The sequence below is a fragment of the Salvelinus alpinus genome, chromosome 2 (assembly GCF_045679555.1).
Source record: "Salvelinus alpinus chromosome 2, SLU_Salpinus.1, whole genome shotgun sequence".
In the NCBI taxonomy this organism is placed as follows: Eukaryota; Metazoa; Chordata; class Actinopteri; order Salmoniformes; family Salmonidae; genus Salvelinus; species Salvelinus alpinus.
Window position 1 is genome coordinate 56,204,056 of NC_092087.1, and position 23,608 is coordinate 56,227,663.

At 40.3% G+C, this 23,608-nt stretch overlaps 1 protein-coding gene across 4 annotated transcripts in view; it reads left to right on the plus strand.

Annotated features, from left to right (window-relative positions):
- The window catches only part of LOC139565402 (TOX high mobility group box family member 2-like), a 143,172-nt gene that overhangs the window by 75,953 nt on the left and 43,611 nt on the right, over positions 1-23,608 (plus strand). For 3 of the 4 annotated variants that reach the window (XM_071385716.1, XM_071385742.1, XM_071385726.1), the window contains exon 4: positions 16,216-16,482. In XM_071385716.1, coding sequence (XP_071241817.1) covers positions 16,216-16,482 — 267 coding nt within the window. Of the gene's footprint in view, positions 1-2,834; positions 3,318-16,215; positions 16,483-23,608 lie in introns of those variants that run through there. The other variant, XM_071385732.1, reaches the window with a different exon arrangement.

Sequence of the window (23,608 nt, forward strand, 5' to 3'; positions counted from 1 at the left end):
CTCTCTCTAATTGACTCTTCAAAACCTGAGCTTTGTTTCTTTATCTGATCATTTGTTTTCTTAGCATTTTTATTATCGCATTAGCGAAGATCGTGTTTGAGCTTACACAGTTCACACTGCGAAGCATCTGCACACAATCACTATCGGAGGGGTGAGCGAATTAACTGAACTCTCTTTCCACTGCATCAAGTCTGGGCTAAGAATACAATAGCGAACGCTTATTAAATCTAGAATCTATTTCTGCTAGCTAGGCTAACATCTGCCCCCATCATTCTCCAATTCAAATTCATCCAACTTTATTTGTTCTTTATTTGTCCATCTTCATTCATCCCATTCCATTGTCTGCACAGTGTCTCCTCTCTCCCCAGTCTTCTCTGCGTTTCGTCTGGGAACGTTTGAGCAACGTTTTGTTCCACTCCAGTGTACAGCAATAATGACCTGTTAGTGATGGGATAGCCCCAACCTCTCTGAGCATCCCCTTCCTGTCAAATCAAAGTGTCATTAGAAGAGGGGAGAGAGAAGTAGAGAGAGAGACAAAGAGAGAGAAGGAGAAAGAGACACGGAGAGAGTTCTTTGTGTTGTTTATTATTGAATAAACTTCCCTCCATGTAACCCCAGCATGTTGTGCAATAGCTCAGCCCCCCACTCACTCCGCTGTTGTTGTGCCACTTCAAATTAGTCACTCCCGGGGCAGCCTTCTATCTTTGCCAAATGCATTAGTACGCCGTTCAGAACTCATACCGCCTAGGGTTAAATGCAAATTATATCATTTCTGTCAGCCAATCAAATCAGCGTGACCCCACGACCCAGGAGATGAGTCCTGTGCGTAATGAAATATGACATGGCACAAAAGGCCTGATTCTAATCGCAACCGACATATGATCAGATGACTATGACCTCATGACCTTGGACGAGGAGTGAGGAGTGAGATGCTGGGAGACAGAGGGAGGAGACGGGAGGGGGGAGATGAGAGAGGGAAAGAGGGGAGAGACAAGAGGAAGGGAAGAGACATAAAATAAATAAACGATTGCAATTAGCATGGTTGTTTTAGTCCACGGTTGTTTAGTAATCAACTCCTTTCTCTAGGATGAAATGGACCGTATCTGTGCTTAAGAAAAAGGGACATTTTGTCATTTTGTATCTGTCATCGCCTTTCATTCTTTAGGCCTTGTTAGCATTGCGGGGCATTGTCATATCCGAAATAGCCATAGCCAGCATTGTAACTACTAGATATTTTTTATGGCTATTATTTCCTAGATGAGCCCATGACACTGTGTTGGGGCTGGAGCGATGCCTCACTTTCCTCCTCAGACAGAAACTTAGATCCACGGTTTCAGATTCCGCAAATGTACAAATAGTAACAGAGTGACGGGTAAATAATGCAGCTAGTCTGTTTGGAGAGAGAGAGATGGAGAGGAAGAGAGAGAGAGAGAGAGAGGGATGGGAGAGAGAGAAACAGAAAGAGAAACAGAGAGAGAGATCGATGGGATGGAGAGAGAGAGAGTGTGAGAGAGAGAGAGAGAGAGAGAGAGAGAGAGAGAGAGAGAGAGAGAGAGAGAGAGAGAGAGAGAGAGAGAGAGAGAGAGAGAGAGAGAGAGAGAGAGAGAGAGAGAGAGAGAGAGAGAGAGAGTAACCTGCGCCGGGCACACTCTTTGTTATTCTAAGGAGGCTCTTTGTGGTGTGTTGATATCCGTGACATGTTATTGTAGCAAAAGAACACAGCTGATGGCTTTAATTAAAGCCTGTATTATGGCTGGGAGAGAGGGACAGATAAACAGAGAGAGGGAAACAAACATAGGGGAGAGGGTTGTCCACAGTTTGAGCTGTCTAAACAGGACACACATGGACTTCTTAGCTCACAGTGTTGCTGTTGAGTTTCTAAAATGCAAAGCATGACATCACCCAGTCGTGGAGAAGGACTGTTCCATATCGTCATAAGTATATTGTCGGGTACATTATTTTCTCATCATTTTGCCCAATATCTGCACATGGAACAGACCACCCTCTAAAGTCAACAGGGGTGATGTAACCCTACTCTTGTCCATGGCATCATTTACGAGGCGTAAGCTTTCTATGAGGGGAATGTCAGCATGAACAAAAACGGATGAGGCACCCAAATTCTTCCCCAAGATAACCCTCCCTTCCCTCCTCCTTTCTTTTCTTGAAAAACAGGCCTTATGGAAGCGAGAGATAACTATGACTTTGTTTTCTGCGCTCTGGGTGGGTTGGAAAGGGGAAGAGGGTGGGGGTGGGGGTGGGGTGTAAGCATAAATCACAATTTGACAAACCTCTTCCAATAGGCAGATAAGTGCACATTAGTGGTGAGGCAGATCTGTCATCATCATCACCCCAGCCCAACGCCCCAAAGCCCCTGTGCTGTCGGTCAGGCCCTCAGTTGAATCGCTGAGTTGGGAAGTCGGGAGTCTCCTCTCAAACTGTGTCGTGAGGGGAGGCGCTGCCTTGACACAGTTTTCTTTTCCACTGACTCATCTAGTTAGCGAGGTGTATATAAGAACAGATAGATGGTATAAACTGATGGAAATGGCTGAATTTAAATGATTTTTTTTGGGGGGGGGGGGTCTGGGGTTTGCCCCCCCAGAAGGAAATATCTGCAATTGATCAGTCCATTTTGAAACAAAACAGTATATATTTTAAGCCTCATCCCCACTTACTGTAGCAGTTTTTCACAATAAACTTGAATCAAAACAAATTGTCAAGTAAAATGACTACAAGATATAACATATCAACAATTAACTCATCACTCATAATCGGGCCATATACAGTTCCCTGAATTCCTATCGGACCTTGTAGTCAGTAGCAACAAGTGAACCTACAAATCCAAGATGGCAGCATGTCAAGTCGTTTGTTTGTGACTAGTACATTTTAACCTACTAATAATCTATTTATTTATGGTTGCGTAACTTCGTTGTTGTGTAGTGCAAACTATTTCATTTTTGCTGGTGTAAAGATCACGGGTCCTCCTCAACTTGGCACTTCATTACTTGAAGTTTACCAAAGTAACCCTATCTCTGGCTGGCCTGAGTTCCTCCTTCGTCCGCGGAGTGTCTTGTCCAAGCTGCTCCTTTTTGCTCTTTGCCTGGCTGTCAGTGGCAGCTCAACCCGTTCTCTCGATCTCCCTCAACACCCAATCTACTCACACGCGCAAACACTCACATTGATTCACATACACGCTGTCCCTCTCTCCACTTACCTTCGTTGGCCTCTTGTTTTTTTTGTCAGAGAAAATGACAATTTACGTGGTATTGCTTTGTGCACTGACTTTACTGAACTCTGGAGAAAACGAACATTGTCGCAGGGTGAGTACATCTGACAATGTACTCTCGCGTCCATTAGACATTTTGTATGCAGGAACTAGCTCTTTTTCACTCGGTCCACTCGTCCAAGTGCCGATGCATTTGTGTCATGATGTGAACAGTACGAACTTGTGTCACTACCAAAGTCTAATGGTTTTAAATGACTGTTTTGTATTGTCTGGAAACGCACTTGTAGAATTCGCTTGCAGTAGGTCTCTTAAAAAAGAGAAGCCGTGCAAGGTTATTAAACAGAGGTGCCTAGTTATTATTCTGTTGTTGATATCAGGTAACGTGCAACCTAACCCTGGCCCTGATATGCAATGTCTCCAAACCCCCTCTGATTTTAAATCAAGATCTGGTTTTGGTATTTTTCATTTAAATGTACGCAGCCTGTTGTCAAAAATTGATGGGGTTAGGATTTGGGCTAAATCAACTGATGCTGATGTAATTGTGTTTTCTGAAACCTGGCTCAGCAAGTCTGTTTTTGATAAGGATATTTGTATAAGTGGTTACAATGTTTATCGCACTGATCGGGTTAAGAAAGGTGGGGGTGTGGCTATATATGTAAAATCTAAATTCCATGTAAGTGTGGCAAAGTCTGAAACTATTTGTAAACAGTTGGAATTTCTTGCTTTGAATATTGAGGTTTCAAAGGGCCTCTCTATAACTGTGATTGGCTGTTATAGACCCCCCTTTGCTCTCGGTGATGCATTTTCTTCTTTGACGCACCTTATGTCTAAACTTCTTTACAGTGAAATGATCTTGATTGGTGATCTCAACTGGTGTTGGTTAAAGCCGGTGTCTGATGATTTAAAAATGTTTTGTAATTCTATGAATCTTACCCAGTTGATTAATTCACCCACTCGCCCAAATCTTAAATGCCCAGAGAAATCTACCCTGATTGATTTGATATTGACAAATGTTCCACATAAATATTCTGCTGTTGGTGTTTTTTGTAATGATTTAAGTGACCATTGTGCTGTTGTTGCTGTTAGAAATACTAAGGTTCCAAAGACAAATCCACGTTTTATTCGTAAGAGAAATTTGAAGTGTTTTAATGAGCAGGCTTTCTTTCATGATTTGTTTTATTTTGACTGGAGCAAGATTGAGCTTATCCCTGATGTGGAAACTGCCTGGATATTCTTTCATGATGGTTTTTTCCAAATAGTAAACAAACATGCACCATTCCGCAGGTTCAGGGTTAAAGGGCGGGATAATCCATGGTTTTCTTCTGAGCTGTCTTGTATTATTCACGACCGTAATCTAGCCTGGGCTAAAGCAAGGAAATCTTGTTCTGATGCTGATTGGCTTATTTTTAGGCAGTTAAGAAACAAGTGTTCTTTTCTTCTCAGGAAGGCCAAGTCTGAATATTTTATGTCTGCTACCACTGATAACCTGAATGACCCTAGAAAGTTTTGGAATGCTATTAAGTCTATGTCTGGTAACAGTAATGTTAATGAATTACCGTCATGTGTTTTGAAGGACTCTGTTGCTATATATGACAAAACTGAAATGCTGAATTGTTTCAATGAGCACTTTGTATCATCTGGTAGGCTGTTTGATTCAGTGTCCTCTGTCTCTGTACAACCCTGTGTGGATGAACCAGTGTCCTCTGTCTCTGTACAACCCTGTGTGGATGAACCAGTGAGAGCTGGTCAAACTTTTAGCTTTCTGCCATTCTCAGTGCAGGTGGTACATAAAGCCCTGAAATCCTTAGATCAAAGAAAGCCTGCAGGTCCTGATCTTTTGGATCCCTGCTTTTTAAATCTGGCAGCTGATTTCATAGCTGAACCACTTACATATCTGTTCAATCTAACCCTGGAATGTAATGAAATTCCAAAGATCTGGAAATCAGCTTTTGTCCTACCACTTTTAAAAGGGGGAGATCCAACTCTTTTAAATAATTATAGGCCAATCTCAAAGCTGTCACCCCTGGTGAAAATACTTGAAACCCTTGTAAGTGAACAGCTAAAAGAGTTTTTATTTACTAACTCTATTTTATCAATGTACCAATCGGGCTTCAGGAAGAAGCATAGCACAATTACAGCAGCCATGAAGGTTTTAAATGATATCACTGAAGCCCTTGACAAAAAACAGCACTGTGTCTCACTTTTTATTGATCTCTCTAAGGCTTTTGATACAGTTGATCATGCTATACTAAGGCAGAGATTGTTGAGTGTAGGTCTTTCGGAGCATGCAGTTGCATGGTTTGCTAACTATCTGTCTGATAGAACTCAGTTCACTCAATTTGATGGGCTCATGTCTGTCAAATTGTCTGTCCTGAATGGTGTGCCCCAAGGCTCTGTACTTGGTCCTCTCTTATTCACTATTTATATAAATGATTTAGACAAAAATGTCCAAAATGCACAACTTCATTTTTATGCTGATGATACTGTTATTTACTGTTGTGCCTCATCTCTTACAAAAGCTTTCCAGAACTTGCAAACTGCTTTTTATACTGTTCAACATACCTTGTGTCAATTGAAGCTTATCCTCAATACTGACAAAACTAAACTAATGGTGTTTTCTAATGCAAGAAATAGACCTCTGAACCTATCACCTATTACTACCTGTCAGGGCAAGGAGATTGAGGTTGTAACCTCATATAAATATCTTGGAATTCTAATTGATGACGGCCTCTCTTTTAAATTGCATATTCAACAACTTACAAAAAAATTGAAGCTGAAATTGGGATTTTATTTTAGGAATAAGGCCTGTTTTTCTTTTGAAGCCAGAAGGAGGCTAGTATCAGCTACATTTATGCCTTTACTAGACTATGGGGATATTTTATATATGAATGCTTCCGCTCAGTGTTTGAGATCAATTGACACTCTTTACCATGGCACTTTGAGATTTATTTTAAACTGCAAAACCCTTACGCACCACTGTACTTTATATACCAGGGTTGGCTGGCCTTCTCTAGTCACTCGTAGGCTCAGTCACTGGTATACTTTTATTTACAAAGCCATTTTGGGTTTACTACCTTTTTATTTGGGCATTTTTATTGTTCAGAAATGTGGTGGGTACTCTCTTCGTTCGCTAGACTTTATCCTGCTAACTGTTCCAAATATTCGAACTGAATTTGGTAAAAGGTCTTTTATGTACTCTGCGCCATCGTCTTGGAACGCATTACAAAATAATTTTAAACTGGAAGAACTTGTCCCGATTGGTGTTTTTAAATCACTGATGAAGGATTTTGAGGCTGATTCCCTGACCTGTCAATGTTTTTAATTTGCTGTTTTTGATATTGTTATACTCTTGTGAATTCAATGGTTTTTACTAGATTACTTGTAGTTTTTCATGTCTGTCTGTAATTTTTGTAATGACTTGGTGCTGCCTATCTTGGCCAGGACGCTCTTGAAAAAGAGATTTTAAATCTCAATGAGCCCTTCCTGGTTAAATAAAGGTTTAAATAAAAAAAAAATAAAAAAAAAAAAATAATAATCTTAATTTGTGTCCATGATTAATACATTTAATGTGTATGATACAGACTTGATGTGGCGCTCAGTTGGTTAGAGCATGGCACTAGCTATCAAGTTTGTGGGTTAAAATTCCGCTGGTACCACCCATACGAAGACTATTATAAGTCGCTTTGGATAACGCCGTCTGATAAATTACATATTATATACTACATTATGATTCAAGTTTTTTTCCTTCATTCCTTTGCATATACAGTGCATTCGGAAAGTATTCAAACCCCTTGACTTTTTCCACATTTTGTTACATTACAGCATTATTCTAAAATGTAATAAATCGTTTTTTCCCCCTCATCAATCTACACACAATACCCAATAATGAAAAAGCAAAAACAGGTTTTTTGAAATGTTTGCAAATGTATTTAAAAAAAAATATTTAAAAAATACCTTATTTACATAAGTATTCAGACCGTTTGCTATGAGACTCGAAATTGAGCTCAGGTGCAACCTGTTTCCATTGATCATCTTTGAGATGTCTCTACAACTTGATTGGAGTCCACCTGTGGTAAATTCAATTGATTGGACGTGATTTGGAAAATTAACACACCTGTCTATCTAAGGTCCCACAGTGCATGTCAGAGTAAAAATCAAACCATGATGTTGAAGAAATTGTCTGTAGATCTCAGAGACAGGATTGTGTCGAGGCACAGATCTGGGGAAGGGTACCAAAACATTTCTGCAACATTTAAGGTCCACAAGAACAGAGTGGCCACCATCATTCTTAAATGGAAGAAGTTTGGAACCATCAAGACTCTTCCTAGAGCTGGCCGTCTGGCCAAACTGAGCAATCGGTGGAGAAGGACCTTGGTCAGGGAGGTGACCAACAACCAGATGGTCACTCTGATAGAGATTGCAAGTTCCTCGATGGAGATGGGAGAATCTTCCAGAAGGACAACCATCTCTGCAGCACTCCACCAATCAGGCCTTTATGGTAGAGTGGCCAGATGGAAGCCACTCCTCAGGAAAAGGCACATGACAGCCCTCTTGGAGTTCTCTGGTTTGAAGAAAACAAGATTGAACTCTTTGGTCTGAATGCCAAGCGTCACGTCTGGAGGAAACCTGGCACCATCCCTATGGTGAAGCATGATGGTGGCAGCATCATGCAGTGAGGATGTTTTTCAGCGGCAGGGACTAGTCAGGATCAAGGGCAAGATGAACGGAGCAAAGGACAGAGAGATCCTTGATGAAAACCTGCTCCAGAGCGCCCAGGACCTCAGACTGGGGTGAAAGTTCACCTTCCAGCAGGACAATGACCCTAAGGACACAGCCAGGACAACTCAAGTATCTTAATGTCCCAGCCAGCCAGAGCCCGGACTTGAACCCGATCAAACATCTCTGGAGAGCTCCTGAAAACAGCTGTGCAGCGACACTCCCCATCCAACCTGACAGAGCTTGAGAGTATCTGCAGAGAAGAATAGGAGAAACACCCCAAATACTGGTGTGCCAAGCTTGTAGCGTCATACCCAAGAAAACTCGAGGCTGTAATTCTGCCAAAGGTGCTTTAACAAAGTACTGAGTAAAGGGTCTGAATACTTACGTATGCAAATGTCATATTTCATAATTTTTTGGGCTTAGTCATTATGGGGTATTGTGTGAAGATTGATGATGATTTTTTTTTAATCCATTTAAAAATAAGGCTGTAACATAATAAAATGTGGAAAAAGTCAAGGGGTCTGAATACTTTTGAATGCACTGTATGTATTACCACAAGTTTGTAAAAATTAAATGTAAACTCAGCAACAACAAAAAACGTCCGTTTTTCAGGACCCTGTCTTTCAAAGATAATTTGTAAAAATCCAAATAACTTCACAGATCTTTATTGTAAAGGGTTTAAATACTGTTTTCCATGATTGTTCAATGAACCATAAACAATTAATGAACATGCACCTGTGGAACGGTCGTTAAGACACTAACAGCTTACAGACGGTAGGCAATTAAGGTCACAGTTATGAAAACTTAGGACACTAAAGAGGCCTTTCTACTGACTCTGAAAAACACCAAAAGAAAGATGCCCAGGGTCCCTGCTCATCTGTGTGAACATGCCTTAAGCATGCTGCAAGGAGGCATGAGGACTGCAGATGTGGCCAGGGCAATAAATTGCGAGGTCCGTACTGTGAGACCCCTAAGACAGCGCTACCGGGAGACAGGATAGACAGCTGATCATCCTCGCAGTGGCAGACCACGTGTAGCAACACATGCACAGGATCAGTACATCCGAACATCACACCTGTGGGACAGGTACAGGATGGTAACAACAACTGCCCGAGTTACACCAGGAACACACAATCCCTCCATCAGTCCTCAGACTGTCCACAATAGGCTGAGAGAGGCTGGACTGAGGGCTTGTAGGCCTGTTGTAAGGCAGGTACTCACCAGATATTACCGGCAACAATGTCGCCTATGGGCACAAACCCACCGTCGCTGGACCAGAAAGGACTGGCAAAAAGTCCTCTTCACTGACGAGTCTCGGTTGTGTCTCACCAGGGGTGATGGCCGGATTCGCGTTTACCGTCGAAGGAATGACCGTTACACCGAGGCCTGTACTCTGGAGCGGGATCGATTTGGAAGTGGAGGGTCCGTCGTAGTCTGGGGTGGTGTGTCATGGCATCGTCGGACTGAGCTGGTTGTCATTGCAGGCAATCTCAACGCTGTGCGTTACAGGGAAGACATCCTCCTCTCTCATGTGGTACCCTTCCTTCAGGCTCTTCCTGACATGACCCTCCAGCATGACAGTGCCACCAGCCATACTGCTCGTTCTGTGTGTGATTTCCTGCAAGACAGGAATGTCAGTGTTCTGCCATGGCCAGTGAAGAGCCCAGATCTCAATCCCATTGAGCACGTCTGGGACCTGTTGGATCAGAGGGTGAGGGCTAGGGCCATTCCCCCCGTTAATTTCCGGGAACTTGCAGGTGCCTTGGTGGAAGAGTGGGGTAACATCTCACAGCAAGAACTGGCAAATCTGGTGCAGTCCATGAGGAGATGTACTGCAGTACTTAATGCAGCTGGTGGCCACACCAGAAACTGACTTACTTTGTTACTTTTGATTTTAGGGACACATTATTCAATTTCTGTTAGTCACATGTCTGTGGAACTTGTTCAGTTTATGTCTCAGTTGTTGAAACTTGTTATGTTCATGCAAATATTTACACATGTTAAGTTTGCTGAGTTTGTATTTGTATTTCATTTTTTTATTTTATAATTTTAATGTTTTGCATCTTCAGGATGCCCAGCCCACATGGTTTTTTTTAGACACTGTATTCATAAAATGAGTTGTCCAAATATATATTAATTTGACTTCAAATCATCTGCTAGATATCGTCTGTGATACCGAAGGCCTTGACTACTGAACAAAGCCTGTTCAGATAAGTCCCATTAGATGAGCCGAGCTAGTGAAGCAGTGTTGTGGAAAGTTAGCTTGGTGCCAACAAAAATAACCTGGAAAGCTTCCCAATCAATGATATATTCCCTCTCATTCCATCCCCACACCAACTGTCTGTTCATCTGTTTCTATTAAATGAAAGGTGTATTAAAATGTGCGCTGAACTCTCTGACGACCTCTACACTTAATTAAGATGGAACAGAATGTCTGCATCTGAAATGGGACCCGATTCCCTATATGGTGCACTACCTTGGACCAGGGCCCAACCGGTGCCAATAGGGTGCCATTTGGGACGTGGGCAATGCTTTCTACTTATTTACCCAGAAATATATTCCCAAAATGGTATGCTAACACTATTGATCAAGAAGGAAGCTCCCTCCCCTTTATGAGAGCGAAGCCTACATACTTGTACTGTGCGTAATAAAATATGGCATTGTGCATTAGAATGGAATCCTTGAGAGAAGAAGCACTTAGAGAAACCGTGGATATGCGTTTGTTGGAGTCGTCGCCGTATAAGGAGGACAGACTCTGGCCTATATGATCTATCAAACACATACATGCATACGCCATTGTTTAGATTTGACTTTTAAAGGGGAAGGGGTGAAGAGTATGCATTAACTGGAGTATACCTTGGCTCTGCAATCTCACTCTGAATAGAATATGAATTATTTATCTCGCAACTATTCAACTGGGAACGTCCTTGATATTTACATTTTATCATCAAGTGCATCCCGACTAGGCTTCAGAGTAATGTAACATGTGACACGTATTATTCACTAGCTCTCACTTATGCAACTGAAAAACATTTAACGGAGCAAAGGATTTGTATTTGATTGGAAGAAGTTTTACGATCCGAAAACAAAGCGTATTGGTCACAGTTGATGAACATCCCCTTTGTACTTAAGATATAACATAAGATATTATATACTTAAGATAAGTGATGACTGGGCCTCCCGGGTGGCGCAGTGGTCTAGAGCACTGCATCGCAGTGCTATGCTGCGCCACCAGAGTCTGGGTTCGCGCCCAGGCTCTGTCGCAGCCGGCCGCGACCGGGAGGTCCGTGGGGCGACGCACAATTGGCTTAGCGTCGTCCGGGTTAGGGAGGGTTTGGCCGGTAGGGATATCCTTGTCTCATCGCGCTCCAGCGACTCCTGTGGCGGGCCGGGCGCAGTGCGCGCTAACTGAGGGGGGCGGGTGCACGGTGTTTCCTCCGACACATTGGTGCGGCTGGCTTCCGGGTTGGAGGCGCGCTGTGTTAAGAAGCAGTGCGGCTTGGTTGGGTTGTGCTTCGGAGGACGCATGACTTTCGACCTTCGTCTCTCCCGAGCCCGTACGGGAGTTGTAGCGATGAGACAAGATAGTAATTACTAGCGATTGGATACCACGAAAATTGGGGAGAAAAGGGGATAAAATTTTTAAAAAAAATTAAAAAAAAAAAAAAAAAAAAAAAGATAAGTGATGACTGCATAGGGCTGACCACATTTAGTTGACTGGTTTGTTGGTCAACCAATATTTTTTTAGTCGAGCAGTTACAAACATATTTTTTTAAATAAATGTATGTCTGTCTGTTTCACGCCTGTCTCAGTGGACTAATCCATTGCGGAGGCCGCAGGGATGGCACACCAGTATCGCCAGTAGTATATGTACTGTTAATTCCCATAATTTCAAATTAATGCTTGATTTGTTACAGAACGTTCTGTTAATGCATTCAATATATTATTATTACAGTCTTACCATTGTCATTGTAGGAATGGACACATTGCTTGCAGAGCGCACAACCTAGGATACACTTGTGAGACTTTTTAAAATGATTGTCTTAACTGTCACTCTGTAGCTTCTTAAAGTAATTTTTCCCCCCCTCGCCAGTTTGTTTTTACATCCAGAATGAAAATAGTTCCTCAATGTAGGCTATTTGAGAAATCTTTCCAGTTCTCTCCCTTTCTATAACCACTCAGCATGAAATAGGAAAAAAATGTCATGCTCTGATCCGGTGTAAACGTTATAAAATAGCTCTACCTGATTGCTTCTTATCCCTTGCGCAAATAGATCACAGCTGTGTCTATCTGTCCGGAGCTCACTGGCACCGGAAAATTAGGGCCCAGAACATTTTATACAATGTTGCAAGTTTGCTAGCACAATCGGGCTGGACCAAGTTAATAGTTGATACAATGTTTCTTGCAGACATGCCACGGGTAGCCAATGTGATTTATAGGTTATTTATTTTTATCAGGATATTTTATACTTGCAGGCTGCAGTGTTTTTATGTTTTGGTTTATGTAGGCTATTTTTACATATTGGCAATGGCAACAGAAGTTACTTTTAGGTTTGTATCATTTTAATTTTGATATAATTTTTCTTAAGCACATTACATTGATTTTGAGATATGAAGACTTTATTTTAAATGAAAGGAAACTGTTCCACAAAAATGTGCATATGAAAATCATAACTGGCCGGCAGATCAGTAGAAATGGTATGATAACTTGGCACTCCAAATGGGAAAGGTTGCCGACCACTGGTGTAGCCTATTACCGGCAACTTCGGGACCGTAATGGCAGAATCTGTGAAGGCCAGCAGCAATGGTCAGCGGGAGGAGGAGGGTCAGGAACATAGTTTTTACTTCTGGTTCGGCTATATTGATCTCTGGCTCCCTCTTTAGTAATTTGTGTGTCTTCATTTTTAATCGCAGTGCTTAAAGAATCAGACTAGCTCAGTAGCCTACATATAGTTTATTTTATTCAAACAAAGGGTGTGTCTACAGTGCCTTGCAAAAGTATTCACCCCCCTTGGCGGTTCCTATTTTGTTGCATTACAACCTGTCATTTAAATTGATTTTTATTTGGATTTCATGTAATGGACATACACAAAATAGTCCAAATTGATGAGGAAAAAAAAAAAATGAAAAAAATGACTTGTTTCAAAAAATGCAAAAGAATAAAGAACGGAAAAGTGGTGTGCATTTGTATTCACCCCCTTTGCTATGAAGCCCCTAAATAAAATCTGGTGCAACCAATTACCTTCAGAAGTCACATAATTAGTTAAATAAAGTCCACCTGTGTGTAATCTAAGTGTCACATGATCTGTCACATGATCTCAGTACATATACACCTGTTCTAAAAGGCCCCAGAGTCTGCAACACCACTAAGCAAGGGTCACCACCAAGCAAGCGGCACTATGAAGACCAAGGAGCTCTCCACACAGGTCAGGGACAAAGTTGTGGAGAAGTACAGATCATTGTTGGGTTATAAAAAAATATCCAAAACTTTGAACATCCCACCATTAAATCCATTAATAAAAAATGGAAAGAATATGGCACCACAGCAAACATGCCAAGAGAGGGCCGCCCACCAAAACTCACGGACCAGGCAAGGAGGGCATTAATCAGAGAGGCAACAAAGAGACCAAATATAACCCTGAAGGAGCTTCAAAGCTCCACAGCGGAGATTGGAGAATCTGTCCATAGGACCACTTTAAGCCATAAACTCCACAGAGCTGGGCTTTACGGAAGAGTGGCCAGAAAAAAATAAGCAAACATGTTTGGTGTTCACCAAAAGGCATGTGGGAGACTCCCCAAATATATGGAAGAAGGTACTCTGGTCAGATGAGACTGAAATTTAGCTTTTTGGCCATCAAGGAGAACGCTATGTCTGGCACAAACCCAACACCTCTCATCACCCCGAGAACAACATCCCCACAGTGAAGCATGGTGGTGGCAGCATCATGCTGTGGGGATGTTTTTCATCGGCAGGGACTGGCAAACTGGTCAGAATAGACGGACTGATGGATGGCGCTAAATACAGGGAAATTCTTGAGGGAAACTTGTTTCAGTCTTCCAGAGATTTGAGACTGGGACGGGGGTTCACCTTCCAGCAGGACAATGACCCTAAGCATACTGCTAAAGCAACACTTGAGCGGTTTAAGGGGAACATTTAAATGTCTTCGAATGGCCTGGTCAAAGCCCAGACCTCAATCCAAATGAGAATCTGTGGTATGACTTAAAGATTGCTGTACACCAGCGGAACCCATCCAACTTGAAGGCAGTTTTGCCTTGAAGAATGGGCAAAAATCCCAGTGGTTAGATGTGCCAAGCTTATAGAGACATATCCCAAGAGACTTGCAGCTGTAATTGCTACAAAATGTGGCTCTACAAAGCATTGACTTTGGGGGGGTGAATAGTTGTGCACACTCAAGTTTTCAGTTTTTTTGTCTTATTTCTTGTTTGTTTCACAATAAAGAATATTTAGCATCTTCAAAGTGGTAGGCGTGTGTAAATCAAATGATACAAACCCCTCCCAAAAATTTTAATTCCAGGGTGTAAGGCAACAAAATAGGAAAAATGCCAAGGGGGTGAATACTTTCGCAAGCCACTATATATATGGAAAAATACACTTTTGTAAAATAACACGACTCTTGGTCGTCCAATAATGTTTTTAGTCGGGGACAGCCCTAGTGCATAGCATAGAGCCTTTTATGGTTAAGGTCTGACAAAACTTACAAGAATGTCTGGTTAAGACTGGCGCTGCATACAAAATGGCATCCTATTCCCTATATAGTGTACTACTTTTGACCAGGGCCCATAGGGGAATTTCTTGTCATTTGGGACTTAGCCTGAATACCTAGTGCCTGCCTCATTATGAAAGATCATGGAGATTTGAGTTCCCCAAAGGATTCAACGAGGGTCTCACTTCACACAATGGGCCCTATGTTTACAAAAGACAAGTTTGTTTCCTTCCAACAATTATGAGGGAAATTGAATCTCCGGAAATGTTCGTTTTCTTGTGCATTAGACCAAACAATAACACGATTCCCAAAGGTTTACAAAAACATCTGTCTTCAAAGAACAATTTAGAAAATTAATATCCACGCTTTTCCAGACAATGCGAGGGACAGAGTAAATCCAATTGAAGCAATTAAATTGTTTTTCTTCTTCCATTCATGTTCACTAGTCGCGGGGGAATGAAAGCATGTTTAAGTGTTGTGTTCGTTCAATGTCTACATCCCTCCGTTATAATAAGTAATACATTGCAATTACAACTTCCTTGGTCATGACCAGATTGAGGCTGTTTTTTTTAGGGGGGGCTGGTGTTTTTGAGTTTGTCTTTCATCTGCTGTAGTGGTTACTTAACATTACCCAGTTAAATGCATTAGATTGTTTGATCATATTTGTAAAAGATACACAGTAGGTGGGTTGATATTAAGTAATTGTACTTACAGTAGCTAGCTACTACCTTTGAGTTATTTACCCTTAGTAGAAAAGAACTCTCTGAGAATAATTTTTTCCTTGCCTTTGCCCTGTTTTTTTCTGAAAGGATTTGTTTAAGAGATAAATGACCACTCCAGTGCAGAGGATGACAGCCTGCACAAAGATGATATTGAATTGATTTCTGAAATGTATACGGCAAGACATGAATCATAAAAATTATATTAAAAACTTGAATGGCTGACACCGGAATATTATTTGTGATGATTCATTTGACTCAGTCATTACAAAGGGAGTCAAGTCAGAGTGCCTCAGACAAAATTGCTTTTTCGTTCCCCATTGAATTTCTTCCATTTTTTCCCCCCTCTAGAATTCAGAATCATATTTTTCCTTATTGCAGCACACAATACCATGGACCTATTGATAGTACAGGAATACACAGATATGCATACGGTTATTCTGAAAACAAATTGTGTTTCTGTATATTTACTGTGGGCACATGTACATTTCTGATTTCGCCTGACCGAGGTGTTATGTCTGAAAGCTCATATTACAACATTATCCAGTACACTCTTTTAATATGATAAGCATATAGGTAGGGTGTAATTGGGGACTGACCCTCTATCATTGTTATAACTCCCATCTCTGGGGTGGGGTGGGGGGTGGGGGGCACTATTACCTCATTAAATAATCTGACTCTTCTAGACGATATGTTCTCTGACTGACACAAATGACCTCCCCCCAGTACATCAAATGTTCTCGAATCATACACTGCTCTTGGCAAACCTACCTACATATACAGTAAAATACAGTATCTCACACCATCTCCCTCTCTGTTTGTCCTTCCAGAGCTATTCCGGTCAGGGCGGAGGAGGCGGAGCCAGTGGGAACAGTGCGGGGGACGAGGACTACGAGATTCCCCCCATCACCCCTCCCAACCACCCCGAGCCCCCCTTACTCCACCTGATGGACCCTGAGTCGGGCTACCTGTGCCACTCCCTAGGGGCCCACCACAACGGCCTGCTCAACCCCTACTCCTACCCGGAGCTGCCTGCCCTCATGATGTCCAATATGCTGGCCCAAGATGGCCACCTGCTCTCCAGCCAAATGCCCTCGGTGAGTACCCCCCAGGCGGTTTTGCCTTGATATCACAGCTGGTTTCCAACACTATTCAAAGTCATTTCAAATATATAATCTGTTGTTGTTTTTTTTAGCTTGGAACCAATACAAAACAATGGAATCAATATAAAAGTCCCAAAAGTACAAACCCCGCACACCAGGCAGCCTAAAGCAAATGCTCAAACAAAAATATTTCAAGTAGTATTTGTAGTCTGTCTGATACTGATTCGTTCGTCATTGCTCCATCATTTGGTAGTACCAACGACTCATTTATGTTGTGTTAGCGTGAACTTTCTTAGCGTGAACATTGTTAGCGTGCCCTTCAGTGTATAGTTTGGCTCTTGGGAAAGCTTTTAAAATTTTTGTCTAGACTGCCTACTCTTCAGATTTTTTACTTTTGGAATATAGTAAAATGTTACATTAACAACATAAATAATAATTTCTCTGATCATTTCATATGGCATGCAACAATATTCATGCAATTTCAAGAGAAAGGAAAAGGTAAATAGAACAGTAGAACAGACGGTTTGTGGTTGCCCTGTCAGCTCTGACGCTCAAAGGTTTGTGGGTAAATCCATCCGTGTCATATCTCTCTAAAAAGTGAGCATCAGCCATTATGAATACACTCTGATTGTTATATGAATACACCCTCCCTCAGCCTTTTTACACAAACTGCTTCAGTGTGCCACAAATTATCATAATTAGCCATAATTGTATTAATGAGATTGGCAGGAAATTGACATTGTTTCCATATGTCTGGAATGAGATAATTTTCAATAAAAACAAATGCATACCAAATGGCACCCTATTCCCTTTCATAGTGCACTACTTTTGACAAGGGCCCATCGAGCTCTAGTCAAAAGTAGTGCACTATAAAGGGAATAGGGGAACATTTGGGACGTGACCTACATGTACTGTATACACCATCATCTCGTTGAAGCTGTCTATGTAGAGAGTAGAGACCATTTAATATGCCTGGTTAGAGAAACCAGTGTCATTTTAACTGAGAAAATAAAATCTAAATGTGTACACAAAAGCTACAGTATATGTAGAGACCGTGATTTCAAGGTAATAACTTAGGACCACTATATCTGATTGTAGACGTGGTCATATCTCCATACAAAAAACAAATATCAGCTTTTCTAATACCGTGATAATAAGGAGACTGGAATCCATAGTGTTATCTTTAGAAACGTGTTTAGTAAGATAAAAACAGATATGGTTACAGAGAATTATGAATACTGTAGTATATCATGCCACACCTCCCCCTTATTGCTCAGCAATATTGTCTCTGAATAAACATGTCTTTTAACATAAACCACAGTATTCATTTCTTTAAACATAGCAACAGTTCATATGTTAGAACAGAACAGTTGTTATGTGTTTAGTATGATAAAAAAATGTCTAATTACAAGGCATTATGGGTACTGTAGTACATAATGTTACAATTACTATGGAAAGTGTTATCCTTACAGTAAATATGGATATTTGATATTTCACAAAATAATAATGGTTTCCTTTCAATTGTGGTGGCTATTGAGTAGTCATAGAGAGGATATAAATGGTGGTCACTCTTTTGCATGCTACACTACACTGGACAGGATGAGACATTTAAGCGTTCAAGAATTGAATCGTCTCTGAGTCTTCAAAAAGCGCTATACAAATCCCAAATGGTATTATTATATTATTATTATTCACAGCTGCATCTAACTAGATCTCTTCAGATCATGAATTTGTCATTTTGTATAAGCATACACAGAGAGTCTCCATACATTGTGTACTAGATAACGAAACTAATCCAATCACATTTTATTGGTCACATGCTTCGTAAACAGCAGGTGTAGACTAACAGTGAAATGTTTTACGGGCCCTTCCCAAAAATGCAGAGAGAAAAAAATAGAAATAATGGGAAAGATAATGACGCGAGGAATAAGTACACAATGAGTAACGATAACCGTTGCAAAGCTTCATTTGCACAACAAAGGCCTTCTTTAAGATATACATTAGTCAAATCTGTTGAGCGTAACAATTATGTGAGCTACAGTTCAAACAAGGGGTAATCCAGTAATAAGGAACATCTCTTAGCATGGCCAATAAGATAAAAATATATATTGGTGTATATTTTAGTGTTGGTGTATATGTTGGTGTGTACAGCTTGTTAGTGTATCTCAGTGTTGGTACCCTGGTACCCTTACAAAAAAACAACATTTTCAGTTTACATGTGAAAATCAACAATACCATTGTTTTCACCTCACATGTGAATTGCAGTTTCACATGTGAAATGTGTGGTTTCACATGTTAAGAACTTTCACATGTGAGAATCGGATTGTTTTGGATAGAATTTTCAAATGTGGAATTGCATTTTCACATGTGAAAAACATTCATGTGAAGATCGCATTTGCTGTTTCACATGTAAAACAACTCCTCATGTGAGCATCTCACGTTATCATGTGGAATTTCAAGTTCACACGTGAAAAACAATCACATTTGCAGTTTCATATGTGAAAAACATTCACGTGTGATTATTTTTCACATGTGAACTTGCAATTACGTGAAAGTGAAAATCTAATTTGCAGTTTCACATGTAAGAAAGCTCCACATGTATAGCCTAAAAACATTAAAACTATCATTTTGATATCATGGATGGTCAGTCCTTGCATCCATAGAGTAGTCTATTTATTTGAGAGTTGTTGCATTTCTCCAGCCCCATCCCTCAGCTCTTTACCGAAACTGTGGCGGGGCGGGGAACACTTTTCTTAATGTTTTAATTAAGTATTGCCGCTTTAAACACTTTTAATAGAGTAATAGTGTTATTATATGGTGCAATCCTCTAATGAGTGAGTTACTTTTGTGCCATTAATATCAAGCAAAACTTCTGAAGTCCACAACAGAATTCTGTAAAGAAAAATATTGATATTGAAAGCAAAACATAAACCCAAAAGTATTGGGAGCAAAACAAAATATTGCAAGATTATTATAATTTTTTTTTTTTTTTTTACAAGCGAGAGCAAATGAATTGTAAATGGATGCAAATTTTTTTTTTTTGTAGAAAATAATATATGGTAACGCTATTAAACAAAACGCCTCTGTCCTGCGATTTTACTATCTTTGGTTAAGTTACCTTGGCCTTTGCTTTCTCTCCCCTGGATGGGAGACCAGATGTAGCTGGAAGTGGTGAAAAAAAACACGAGGGGAATTTCTTTTCACGTGAGGAAAAAACACGTGAAATATTAGCATGTGAAACTTTACACCTGTCCGAACACCACATCGGACTTGTGAACATTTTCACATGTAGAAAGATTATAATAATTGTGATTTGTTCACACATTTTCATGTTTTTTTGTTGTAAGGATGTATATATCGGTGTGTATATTGACGTTTGTGTTGGTGTATAAGTGAATGTAATGCCAATAACAGTATATGTTTGTATCATGTTGTGTTGGAAGATGGCGCAAGGTGTTGTTGTGACCTCATCTTCTTCTTCCTCTTCATAAACAATATCTTTGCTCCTGAAATGGATCTACTACATCTGGAGGTCAGGCCTTATATTCAATCTTGAGCACATGGGGGAAAAAATCCCATTATGTTTCATCTTTCCTGCATCAGCCATTCTATTGTGGCGCTGCAGTGAGATCTGTTTTCATCAGGCAGATTCAATACGTGAGCTCGACAATGAAAAGAGTGCAATTGGGCTGGATGGAGAGAGAACGAGAGCGAGGGAGAGAGAGAAGATATTGCGGAGAGGGAAAGTAGCTCTAATTCTAAATAAACTTTTTTTTTTTTTAATTCAACACATTATTTTCTCAGGATTTGGGTGTTAGATCGTTAAGAGACCATGCAGTTCAGGAAAATAGGTTTATGTCGGGTCCTTATGTAAATACTGAAAGGCTTATGGGTTTTAAAGCAGTAAACTAGCAGAACACCAGATTAAAGTAGTAGTTCACAGGTATAACATAACATGGGTATACAGCACAATACTTTGCATATAGCTAAGTATGTTATCTTATATTATATTAATATGTTAAATGTATTATCAAAGTGTTAACCGTTTCAGGCCCAGCTGCCTTGTGCGATATGGCATTAAATGCAGAGGACTAGTGGATGGTGCTGGTATGAATTGGCTTGTATTAGCTTAAGGCAAATGCTATTGTAAGCTAAATGCTAATAAGCTACAAGCTAAGGATAATTACCTAAACGCTAACAAGAGTGAGAACATCCACTTGTTAGCTAAAGCTGATAGCCTCTGGCTTTCTGAAAACTCACAAACCTCTCTGTCTACTAAATGTTCATGCTATATGCTAGCTGTGCATGTATGCCTACCGTACCGCTTTACATCATCCCTATACACCCACACCTCTTTTCTAGAAACAAGCTAATTTCTTATGATTTGTGTTTCTTTTCAAAAACTCTGTTCAGCCTCTTAGCCAAACACACTTGATCGTCAAGCCACAAATACAAAGTGCTGGCAGAAAATAAAACGCTCCCTCTCATCTACACAGGTACTATCCTGTTCTTGTTCTCCCCTCAACTCTTAGGCCTGAAACATGTAATTGACTGTACTTTCCTCATTTAGTTGAGAGCCATTTTCAATTAATAAGGGCCTTAGCTGATGCTTATTGTGTTGCGGTCCTGAGCCCCTCCTGGACGAACCCGATATCTTTCCGAGAGCCTTTTCTCCGATGCTTCGATGCACTTGGCAAGCCCTCCACTCTCTCTGTTAATGCGTTAACTGTCATAGCATCTTCCACAAGTTCCAAAACACATTAGACATTTAATATCCACGCTCAGGTTACACTGATCTTTTCCATAACGCTTAGGGAGATACCCATCGGCCGGTGGTAGAGGGTTTCTGGACTAGCACTAAATACTAGGTCCCACATTTGTTTGTGTACTGTCTTCATTGGCTTGTGCATTTGCTGTGGAGGTGCCCCTTTATCTCTTAACGACCAGAGTGCTAGTTGTATTCCAGTTTATTAGGCCTACTACTAGTCTGTGATACCTGGATGTTTCAAGCAATACTGCGTGTGATAGTGCCCTGAGTTTTTTCTCCTGATAATGTGATCTGACCAGCAAAAACTGTTGTTGTTGAAAACGTAACCGTTTCGGAGCACTTTCTAAGTCAAATATGGTGTGCACATGCATCTTTCATCATTAGATTGCCCTCATCTGAAACACAAACAGTACTACAACTTGAATAATTCATCTTTGACTGGATATCGTATTCATGCCCTGCATTTATTTATGACATCATCATCATCAACATCTACGTGTTTATATTAAATGGCTATTGGAATACGTAGCAAATTGATAAATGCATAGATCAACAGAGGGATTTTTGTCATGAACGATTGCTTTAATTTCAAGGTATTAGCGCTATAAACACGTAGCTATCCTAATATTCTCGTGTACCCTGTTACAGGATGCATAAGGACAATGAGGGAAGCCAATTGCTTAACCCCTATTGTAATGGAAGTTAATTAACAATATTAAGGCCAAGGAGGCTCATATTCAGCTCCCCAGCTTAATATCACCTCCTTTTGTTCCAACGTTTCAAATGCGAGATTGAATTCACAATCCTTTAATCTGCTGACTGTTATTCTGAGGATTCATAGAATGGGTTCATCTTGACCCGATAGTCATGTTAAAGGTGGCAGCTAGTTGGGTTTTCAGTCTCTGGTGCTTACGGCAGGTGTTCGCCTAAGTGTACATGAATGAAAGAGGATCCACTGTCAACTTAACTTGTCACAGACAAGGCTAATGAATTAATGATAAGATACTAGAGGTGCATCTTAATGTGTTCTTCCTAATGCAAGCTTTCAGTAACTTAACTAGATTGCCCACCAATGTGGGCAGGTGCGAGGAAGAGGTATTAGCAAAAAATTGCTGGACTTTATTATGTGCTTCCTAAATAATAAATAGACAATGGCTACTTGCCATACATTGATTTTGCTATATTAGGATTGATCAAATGTATTATTTTTCAAACCAAGATAATTTTTTTACTCAATCTAAATCATATTTAACTAATACTGTATTCAATAGATTTCAATTTGGTGATCCATGATGAAAAATATGCCTTAAGTCTCTTAAAACAAGTTAACTAGCACATGAGCATTAGTTTAAATCAATAATACCTTTCTGTTACGATTCCCAGGTCCATAGTATAGTCATGTAGTTAATTATGTTTTAGATTGTCATCAATAACTTCTCTAATGTTGTTTACCGTGGCCAGTAGTACAAGGCTGCTATAGGTTTTCTGCCGTTGGATTGCTACAAATTCTACCCTCTTCATTCAAAGAGAATACATTAATGGTATAAAACCCATTTCTCTATCTAGAGACCTTAATTCTCAGTGATTGGTTAAGAGGATTATAGTGTCTCTAGGGAAATGATAGATCCATTTCTTTAATTTTCTTCATTTTTTCAGTTCGACAAGCATGATATAGAACGTATCTTATATATTATATGAACTATTCCAGGCTCAGATAGATGATCGATGCCTCCGAAACACATTTTTGTTTGATAGCCCTGTGAAACCTGAGCGAAAGAGAGAGAGAGAGAGAGAGAGAGAGAGAGAGGCCTGCTTTTTAAACAGCTTTCTTTTCACCTTTTGCAATTATTTATTTTCAAATAGTCCTTCAAGCTAATGTTCCATTTTTGTATTTCACAGGCCCTTTTTCCCATAAATGAAGAATCGCCGTAATAAATCATTGGACAAACAGAGACTCGTGCAAACCCTGAAAGGTCTAAAGATTTATGTAACACATTCATGTTTTCCACTTCCTCATTTTAGTACTCCACTGGTAAAGCTCGGCTAATAAAAGGTCCTATTAATATTTCCTGTTGCTAAGCAACCGCCAGCAGCCATGTAATAGCATTCTGCTGAAAAAATAGATGACCGATAAGGAAAAAATAAATTATTTTATCATCTCCCGGGAAAAGGTGCCTTATTTTTTCCAGCAATGTGATATGAAACTGTAGTTGTATATTATGAAGAAATATTGGAGCGAAATATAATGTTATTTCCAATTTCATTATTTCTAAGAGAACTTTGAATTCATCGCTGCTAGACGGCTAGAACTCATCTTTGTCTTCTTTCTGATAAAGTCAATTAGCCTTAGGA